This window comes from Malaclemys terrapin, chromosome 7 (genome assembly GCF_027887155.1).
Source record: "Malaclemys terrapin pileata isolate rMalTer1 chromosome 7, rMalTer1.hap1, whole genome shotgun sequence".
Taxonomy (NCBI): Eukaryota; Metazoa; Chordata; order Testudines; family Emydidae; genus Malaclemys; species Malaclemys terrapin.
The window spans coordinates 53509081-53519361 of NC_071511.1; the positions used below are offsets into that span (position 1 = coordinate 53509081).

A 10281-nucleotide genomic window follows, 5' to 3' on the forward strand; every position below is an offset into this window, starting at 1 on the left:
TTATGTAGTTTTCCTCTGAACAGAAAATTTACTGTTAGGTGTAGCGAAATAATTTCCATTCGAATTGGAACTAACTAAATCCTGTATGAGGCTGTAGTCTTGTATACATTGTTCCTATCACAGATTCCCCCACCCCAGCTTTGGAGCAAGGAGTTATTTCAGAACTCCTTGGTCCAAAGGGGTAAATTACATCAAATAAACTCAAGATTAACCACCATTTTCTATATTACTAACAAAAAGAAAAACAATATAACTTTCAGTTTACCAATGCAATTTGGATAATTACGTAATTAGTCTCTTAGTCTTTAACCAATAATTAATTTCCTGTTTAATTTTATTTTCACTGGTAACAATAACATTTTCAAAAATCACGAAATCTTATCATACATGTTAGTTTTCTTTTAATCCCTATTTCCACAAAATGAGCCCTGGTGTAAAACAACATAGGTGCCTTCCACTACTGTGAGTTTATTGGTCTCTGGCTCTTCAGCCATAAGTGTTGGTGGAAGGGGATCTCACACTCAGTGGGAAGGTTTGCATCACAAGAAAAAGTCACTGTAGTCTATTTTTAGACTTTTTAATCTTTCAAAGTAGCAGGAGGTGAAGGAGAAGTGATGCAAAACTAGTGCTGTAAGTCCAGTGCAAAACTGAGACAAAACCATAGAATTAGGACTCAACATTCGGGTATCCTGCAGCCTGAACATGGAGCCATCACTTTTGCAGCGTGAATGTGCTTGTTCCACAAGGGAGCCAGACTGGGATGCATGGTGAGGAATGTCCTCAGAGGGCACCAATTGCTTCTCATTTCCTCATGACACTTTGGATCCAAATGGTAAAGGACAATTGTTTCCAGTGTAACCATGGCATCATTTGGGACCATAATAAATGCCATTGAACTATAGAGCAGTGTTCCAAAAACAGTTTTACCTGGGCCATACATCACCACAGTGTCCTTATCTTGGATGAGAAGCAACCACTTTGTTCCCAGTACTAATACTGTGGTTGTTGCCAAATTCTTGGCCTTGGTCAGGCTAAATTTACACTTCACTGAAGTAAAATCCTTTACTAAACCAAATATGTTTTCAGTCATCATAGTGAGGAATATTCCCCAAAAACGCCCAATTTGTTTCTTTAATGTGGTGGCACAGATCTAAATGAGGGATTAGAAAAAGGCCTGGATCTGAATCCCTGTAAGCCCCCAGTGGTGGGGTATCTTCAGAAACAGATATTCTGCTGCTGTCCCACATTCAGCACTGATTTCATTTTATACACATTTGCAGCATCTACAAAACATGAGTTCAGCAAAATGCCATTTTGGTTTCCTCCACATCTGCATAGATAGTTACAGTATTTCCCAAGTCATAGGGTATGTCTACACTACGGGATTAATCCGAATTTATATAATTCGGATTTGAAAAACAGGTTGTATAAAGTCGAAATGTATGCGGCCACACTAAGCACATTAATTCGGTGGTGTGCGTCCAAGTACCGGGGCTAGCGTCGATTTCTGCACCGTTGCACTGTGGGTAGCTATCCCATAGCTATCCCATAGTTCCCGCAGTCTCCCGCGCCCATTGGGATTGTGGGTTAAGATCCCAGTGCCTGATGGGACAAAAAACATTGTCGCAGGTGGTTCTGGGTACAGCCTCACCTCCTCCGTCCCTCCTCCCTCCCTGCATGAAAGCAACGGACGGCAGACAACCATTTTCGCGCCTTTTTTCCTGGGTGAGTGAACACTGCAGACTCCATACCACGGCAAGCATGGAGCCCGCTGAGCTCAAGACAGCAGTCATGAACATTGTAAACACCTCGCGCGTTCTCGTGGAGTTTATGCTCAGCCAGGACCAGAAAAATGAGGCGAGGAGGCAGCGGCGGCGGCAACGCAGCGACAAGCATGATGAGGACATGGACATGGACATGGACACGGATACAGAATTCTGTGAAACCACGGGCCCCGGTGCTTTGGAGATCATGTTGTTAATGGGGCAGATTCTATCCATGGAACGCCGATTCTGGGCAAGGGAAACAAGCACAGACTGGTGGGACCGCATAGTGTTGCAGGTCTGGGACGATTCCCAGTGGCTGCGGAACTTTCGCATGCATAAGGGCACTTTCATGGAACTTTGTGACTTGCTGTCCCCTGCCCTGAAATGCCAGAATACCAAGATGAGAGCAGCCCTCACAGTTGAGAAGCGAGTGGCGATAGCCCTGTGGAAGCTTGCAATGCCAGACAGTTACCGGTCAGTCGGGAATCAATTTGGAGTGGGCAAATCTACGGTGGGGGCTGCTGTGATGCAAGTAGCCAAAGCAATCACTCAGGTGCTGCTACGAAAGTTAGTGACTCTGGGAAATGTGCAGGCTATAGTGGATGGTTTTGCTGCAATGGGATTCCCTAACTGTGGTGGGGCGATAGACGGAACCCACATCCCTATCTTGGCACCAGAGCACCAAGCCACCGAGTACATAAACCGCAAGGGGTACTTTTCAATGGTGCTGCAAGCACTTGTGGATCACAAGGGACGTTTCACTAACATCAACGCGGGCTGGGCGGGAAGGGTTCATGACGCTCGCGTTTTCAGGAACACTACTCTGTTTAAAGGGCTGCAGCAAGGGACTTACTTTCCGGACCAGAAAATAACCGTTGGGGATGTTGAAATGCCAATAGTTATTCTTGGGGACCCCGCCTACCCCTTAATGCCATGGCTCATGAAGCCGTACACAGGCAGCCTGGACAGGAGTCAGGAGCTGTTTAACTACAGGCTAAGCAAGTGCAGAATGGTGGTAGAATGTGCATTTGGCCGTTTAAAAGGTCGCTGGCGATCATTATTGACTCGCTCTGACCTCAGCCAAAGAAATCTCCCCATTGTTATTTCTGCTTGCTGTGTGCTCCACAATCTCTGTGAAAGTAAGGGGGAGACCTTTATGGCGGGGTGGGAGGCTGAGGCAAATCGCCTGGCTGCTGATTACGCGCAGCCAGATACCAGGGCGATTAGAAGAGCACACCAGGAAGCGCTGTGCATCAGAGAAGCTTTAAAAACCAGTTTCATGACTGGCCAGGCTACAGTGTGAAATATCTGTTTGTTTCTCCTTCATGAAAACCCGCCTCCTTTATTGACTCATTTTCTGTAAGGAACCCACCCTCCCCCTTCCCCCAGCTTTCTTTCAAACCAAATAAAGTCACTATCATTTAAAAATCATTTATTCTTTATTAATAGATTAGAAAAAGAGGGAGGGAACCCGGGTGGTATTTGGGAGGAGGATTGCTGGGAAGGAAAAAGCCACAAAGAAAAGGTTAAAAAAATGACAGCCTTTTGCTTGGGCTGTCTATTGGGGTGGAATGGGAAGGTGTACGGAGCCTCCCCCCCGTGTTCTTACACGTCTGGGTGAGGAGGATACGGAACATGGGGAGGGAGGAGGGTGGAACAGGGACTGAAGCGGCAGTCTGTTTTCCAGCAGCCGTTCCTGAAGCTCCACCAGACGCCGGAGCATGTCTGTTTGCTCACGCAGCAGCCCCAGCGTTGCATCCTGCCTCCTCTGGTCTTCCTGCCGCCACCTCTCATCTCGAGCGTCTCTCCTCTCCTCACGTTGGTCCCTCCTCTCCTCATGTTGGTCCCTCCTGTCCTCACGTTGGTCCCTCATGTCCTCACGTTGGTCCCTCCTGTCCTCACGTTCACTGGCTTCTTTCCTATACTTTGAAACTGTTTCCTTCCACTCATTCAGATGAGCTCTGTCACTGCGGCTGGATTCCATAATTTCAGAAAACATCTCGTCTCGCGTTCTCTTCTTACGACGCCTTATCTGTGATAACCTTCGGGATGGAGGAGGGAGGCTTGAGGAATTTGCAGCTGCTGTAGGGAGGGGAAAAAAGAGAGAATTGTTTAAAAAGATACATTTTGCAGAACAATGCTTATACTCTTTCACGGTGACCAACACTATTCACATTACATAGCACATGTGATTTCTGTGCAAGGTCGCATTTTGCCTCTTAATGCTGAGTGCCTGTGGCTTTGCTGCTAGAGATCACAGGTCTGGGCAACAGAATTCGGCTTGCATGCGGCCATGGTAAGCCATTGTCTTACAGCTTCTGCGCCCTCCTTTCCCACATACCAAGCATAGCCTGTAGAGTGCTGCGGTTTTTCTGTTAACATTCAGCAGCTGCAGCAGAAAACAAACTAACCACCCCCCCTCTCGCCATGAATTCTCTGGGATGATCGCTGTACCCCTCCCCCCCCACCGCATGGCTGGTATCAGGGAAGATCCCTGCAGGCACCAAACTAACCACCCCCCTCCGCCGCCGCCCCCCTCCCGCCATGAATTCTCTGGGATGATCACGGTACCCACCACCCCCCACCGCGTGGCTGGTAACAGGGAAGATCCCTGCAGCCAAACGCGAAAAACTCAGGGCCAATTTCCCATCTGCGCTTGGCTAACTGCAGGGAAGGATTTATTTTCCGCCACAGGCAAACAGCCCAGTAGGAACGGCCACCTCTGTCCCCTTAATTAAGTTCCCGTATTTCAACCAGGTTACCAGGAGTGATATCACTCTCCTGAGGATTACACAACAAGATAAAGAACGGATGTTGCTTGAATGCCAGCAAACACCGGGACCATACGCTGCCAGGCTTTGTCAGGCAATGATACCAGATTACTTGCTGCAAGCATGGCGTGGTCAAGTGTCCTACCATGGAGGAGGGAATAAGGATGCACTGCCCAGAAACCTTCTGGCAAGGCTTTCGGAGTACCTCCAGGAGAGCTTCATGGAGATGTCCCTGGAGGATTTCCGCTCCATCCCCAGACACGTTAACAGACTTTTCCAGTAGCTGAACTGACCGCAAATGCATCCCAAGTCCTCAGGGCAAAGTAATCATTAAAAACCGTTTGCTTTTACAACAAGTTTTATATTTTAAAAGGTAAACTCACCTGAGGTCCCTTCCATGGGGTCAGAGTCTTGGGTACTGGCTTGGGAGGCTTGGGAGGGTACTTCAGTCAGGGTGAGAAAAAGATCCTGGCTGTTGGGGAGAACGGAGTGCTGTGTGCTCTCTGCAAGCTCATCCTCATCCTCCTCCTCCTCTCCCCCATCGGCAGAATCCTCAGGCGTCGCTGATGAGACTATCCCCGACCCAGAATCCACGATCACAGGTGGGGTAGTGGTGGCAGCCCCCCCTAGAATTGCATGCAGCTTGGCGTAGAAGTGGCATGTCCGTGGCTCTGACCCGGAGCGACCGTTTGCCTCCTTTGTTTTTTGATACGCTTGTCTGAGCTCCTTGACTTTCACGTGGCACTGCTCAGAGTCCCTATTGTGGCCTCTCTCCATCATGCCCTTGGAGATTTTTTCAAAAGTTTTTGCATTTCGTCTTTTAGAACGAAGTTCTGCAAGCACTGAATCCTCTCCCCATACAGCGATCAGATCCAGTACCTCCCTCACGGTCCATGCTGGTGCTCTTTTTCGATTATCAGCCTGCATGGTTACCTGTGCTGATGAGCTATCTGTGGTCACCTGTGCTCTCCACGCTGGGCAAACAGGAAATGAAATTCAAATGTTCGCGGGGCTTTTCCTGTCTACCTGGCCAGTGCATCCGAGTTTAGATTGCTGTCCAGAGCGGTCACAATGATGCACTGTGGGATAGCTCCCGGAGGCCAATACCATCGAATTGCGGCCACACTATCCCTAATTCGAAATGTTAAAATCGATTTTGGCGCTACTCCGCTCGTCGGGGTGGAGTACAGAAATCGATTTAAAGGGCCCTTTACATCGAAATAAATAGCGTCGTTGTGTGGACGGTTACAGGGTCAATTCGAATTAAAGCTGATAAATCCGAATTAAAGTCGTAGTGTAGACCAGGCCATAGGATTATCTAGGTGATATTGTCAGGTGTAAATGCCTATAGGGCCTGGACCGCAGCTACTGCTACTATTAGCCAAGATGGTCAGGGATGCAACCTCATGCTCTGGTTATCCCTAGACCTCTGACTGCCAGATGCTGTGACTAGATCACTTGATGATTGCCCTGTTCTGTTCATTCCCTCTGAAGCACCAGGCATTGGCCACTCCCAGAAGACAGGATACTGGGCTAGATGGACTATTGGTCGGACCCAATGTGGCCATTATTATGTTCTTAGGGCCCCAGATACAAGGCCATTTTGCCTAGTTCCAAGTCACTTACTGTGGAATTCTCTCCTTGGGTCATCTGAGACCATATTGACCAAAAGAATTTAACAACAGTGTGATCATATGCAGTTACTTCAGTTAGTTGCACAAATTGGGATGTGCTGTTGTTCACGTTTTAGAATGGAGAGTTCCTTGGTAGCATGCCCAAGAGCTTGGAGTATTCTCTCCAGTTGAATGAACTGAATTTGAACTTCCTCAACATCAACATGGAGTGATGGGGAAAAAGCAAAAATAACCTGAGAAATTACTATTTTAGTAAATGGTCATTTATCTCAAAGTCCCCAATAAATCTGAGCTACATTCTGTCAAATAAAACTAATATCCAGTCATGTGACCAAACGGCCTTCAGAAAAGAAAGAAAAACCCATAGAGAGAAGAATAAGACACTTTCCATTTCATATCAAGTGACATTCCAGAGCAGGTTGCATATGACACAGAATCAGGGCAACAGGTTCTCCTCTGAGCCATTCAAAACCACTTTACTCAGCACTCCCTCTATTATTGTCATGTTATTTACAATAGTTTTATCATCATCATAATGGGAAAACAGGCAACCTTCCCATCTGCCAACCAGCCCAACACATCAGGAAAAGGCCCAGAAGTGACTTTGCCAATAGACAGAAACAGTGATTTAAACTCAGAATGACCCCACTGTGTTTCGGATCAATTTGAATTCCCCTTCCAGGTCTGTGACACTTTCATCTCCTGCCCTAATGAGTCTAATTTAAGATTAAAGGAATCAAATCACTTTGGGACACTTTGGGAGGTGGAGGGGTAGACTGTGAAGAAGATAAACTCTACACCAGGGGTCTCAAACACGCGGCCCACGGGCCGGTTAGTTTCTGCGACCCGCGAGCTCCTCACAGCCCCTCCGCCCTCCCCCAGCATTTACCTAAAACGTCTCTGGCCCGGCGCGCACCAGGGGCAGGGTAGGCTCCCTGCCTACCTGCCTGCCCTGCCCCCGCGCCGCTCCGGAAAGCGGAAAGAATCTAGGGGAGGAGAGGCGCAGGGGTGTGTGTTGATGTTGCATCAGGCACCGCCCCCAGCAACTCCCATTGGCTGCGGTTCCCCGTTCCCAGCCAATGGGAGATGCTGAGGGGGCGGTGCCTGAAGCAACAGCAACACACACCCCTGAGCCCCTCCTTCCCCAGGTTCCGTCGGCTTCCCGGAGCAGTGCGGGGGCAGGGCAGGCAGGCAGGGAGACTGCCCTGCCCCCGGTGCACGCCGGGCCAGAGCCCGCCCCCCAAACCCTTCCTGCAGTCGAACCCCCTGCCCTGAGCCCCTTGCCGCATCCTGCACCCCAACCCCCGCCACACCCCTCCTGCACCTCAACCCACTGCCCTGAGCCCCCTGCCGCACCCCTCCTGCACCCCGATCCCCTGCCCTGACCCCCTGCCACACCCCTCACCCCTCCTGCACCCCACACCCCAACCCACTGCCCTGAGCCCCCTGAGGCACTCTTCCTGCACTCTGACCCCCTGCTGCTCCCCTCATCCTTCCTGCACCTCCTGGTGGCAGGGAGGGGGTGGAGTTGGGGTGAGGATTTTGGGGATGGGGTTGAAATGGGGGCAGGGAAGGGGTGGGAAGAGGTGGGGCAGTGGCAGGGCCTCATGGAAGAGATGGAGTGGGGGCGGGGCCAAGAGCAGCATGGGGAGGTGTTAGTAATGCAGCCCTTGGGCCAATGTACTAGTCCTCATGTGGCCCTCGTGGTCATTTGAGTTTGAGACCCCTGCTCTACATGGCTCAGACAGAAGGTAACCAATACTGAGGAGATGGGGGAGAAGGGAATCCCTCTAACTGCTCCCATCTCCTCGGAGTGCCACAGGGACTGCCCCGATCCTGTTCTTTATTATATTTAAATACATTTCAAATGAGAAAAACGGTACAAAAATAACTGCTATTTAGCACACTCCAGGGCAACGTGAAAACAACTGAGAATGAGACATGCGGGGTGGGGGGACTTGGTGACACTTTGCAATTGGGGAACAGTGATGCTCCAGGATTGTTTAGACTAGGACAGGGGTTGGCAACCTTTCAGAAGTGGTGTGCCGAGTCTTCATTTATTCACTCTAATTTAAGGTTTTGCGTGCCAGGAATACATTTTAACGTTTTTAGAAGGTCTCTTTCTATACGTCTGTAATATATAACTAAACTATTGTTGTATGTAAAGTAAATAAGGTTTTTAAAATGTTTAAGAAGCTTCATTTAAAATTAAATTAAAATGCAGAGCCCCCGGACCGGTGGCCAGGACCGGGGCAGTGTGAGTGCCACTGAAAATCATCTCTGCCATAGGTTGCCTACCCCTGGACTAGGAGAAGGGATAGAGCTTAGTTCAGGTCATGAGGAAATGTGCTAGCTGGCCTGTGTACAGTGGCCATGGTTCGGCCATTACTGCAAGAATAGCTGTGTTTGACTGAGAATAACTGGTAGATTTTACCTCACTGTAGCTCATAGACTTGAAGGAGTATCATAATCATCTAGTATGACCTCGTGCACATTGCAGGCCACAGAACCTTGCTCACCCACTCCTGTAATAGACCCCTAACCTTTGGCTGAGTTACTGAAGTCCTCAAATCATGATTAAAGACTTCAAATTATAGAGAATCCACCATTTATTCTAATTTAAACCTGCAAATGACCATGCTGCAAAGGAAGGTGGGAAAAAAACCCAGGATCTCTACCAAGCTGCCAATTCCTTTCCACCCCCAAATATGGCAATCAGTTGAACCCCAAGCATGTTGACAAGACCCACCAGCCACTCAGAAAAGAATTTTCTGTAGTTAACTCAGAGCCCTCTCCATCCAGTGTCCCATCTCTGGTCATTGGGGATATTTGCTACAAGCAATTGCAGATGGGCAACCTGGCATTGTAGGCAGGCCTATCATCCCATCCCCTCCCCTCAATAAACTTATCAAGCTCAATTGTGAGGTCAGTTAGGTTTTTTCCCCCACTGCTCCCCTTGTAAAGCTGTTCCAGAACTTCACTCCTCTGATGGTTAGAAACCTTCATCTAGTTTCAAGCCTAAACCTGTTGATGGCCGGTTTATATCCTTTTGTTCTTGTTTCAACATTGGCATTTAAGTAACTCCTCTCCATCCCCAGTATTTATGCCTCTGATGTATTTTTAGAGAACAATCATATCTCCCTCGCCTTCACCTTGAGTCTTCTCTCATAAGATTGGTTTTCCATTTTTCGGATCATCATAGTAGCCTTTCTCTGCACCTGTTCCAGTTTGGATTCATCTTTCTTAAACATGGGAGACCAGAATTGCACATAGTATTCCAGATGAGGTCTCACTAGTGCCTTGTGTAATAGTACTAACACTTCCCTGTCTATACTGGAAATACCTCACCTGATGCACCCTAGCATTGCATTAGCCTTTTTCATGGCCACATCACATTGTCTGCTCATAGTCATCCTATGATCAACCAATACACGCAGGTCTCTCTCTTCCTCTATTGCTCCCCACTGATTAGGCTCCAGTTTATGGCAAAAATTCGTGTTGTTTTGTCCCCAAGTGCCTGACATTGCCCTTTGCACTATTCAATTTCTCCCCATTTCTCTTTCTCCAGTTTTCAAGGTCGTCCAGATCTTTGTGTATTATATTTGGGTCCTTCTCCGTATTGGCAATACCTCCCAGCTTTGTGTCATCCGCAAATTTTATTAGCACACTCCCACCTTGTGCGTCAAGATCAGTAATAGAAATGTTAATAAGATTGGTCCCAAAACTGATCCCTGAGGAACTCCACTAGTAACCTCCCTCCAGCCTGACAGTTCACCTTTCAGTATGACCCATTGTAGTCTCTCCTTTAACCAGTTCCTTACCCACCTTTCAATTCTTGTGTTAATCTGCATCTTCTCCAATTTAACTAGTAATTCCCCATATAGAACTGTATCGAATGCCTTACCAAAATCCAGGTAGATTAGATCTACTGTATTTTCTTTGTCTAAAAAACCAGTTATATTTCTCAAAGAAAGATCAGATAGATCTGGAATGATCTACCATATTATAAAACTATGATATATTTTATCCCAATTACCCTTTATCTCTTTGTGCTTTACTACGTTCTCTTTCAAAATTCATTCCAAGATCTTGCATATAGTTGAGATCAAA

At 47.8% G+C, this 10281-nt stretch overlaps 1 protein-coding gene across 1 annotated transcript; it reads right to left on the bottom strand.

Moving 5' to 3' along the window:
* Window positions 1-3227: 3227 nt before the first annotated feature.
* LOC128840103 (putative golgin subfamily A member 6-like protein 3) lies at window positions 3228-5483 on the bottom strand. The gene is made up of 2 exons (XM_054033628.1): window positions 4921-5483; window positions 3228-3848 (listed from the first exon to the last, which is right to left on the bottom strand). The coding sequence occupies exons 1-2, from the start codon at window positions 5462-5464 to the stop codon at window positions 3325-3327; spliced, it is 1068 nt and encodes a 355-aa protein (XP_053889603.1). The 5' UTR covers window positions 5465-5483; the 3' UTR covers window positions 3228-3324.
* Window positions 5484-10281: the final 4798 nt, after the last annotated feature.

Bases quoted from the DNA above. Each gene is read 5' to 3' on its own strand.
- LOC128840103 (XM_054033628.1), bottom strand. From the start codon at position 5,464: ATGCAGGCTGATAATCGAAAAAGAGCACCAGCATGGACCGTGAGGGAG. The intron at 3,849-4,920 runs GTGAGTTTACCT...CCCTCCCTACAG, and splicing joins CCCCATGGAAGGGACCTCAG to CAGCTGCAAATTCCTCAAGC.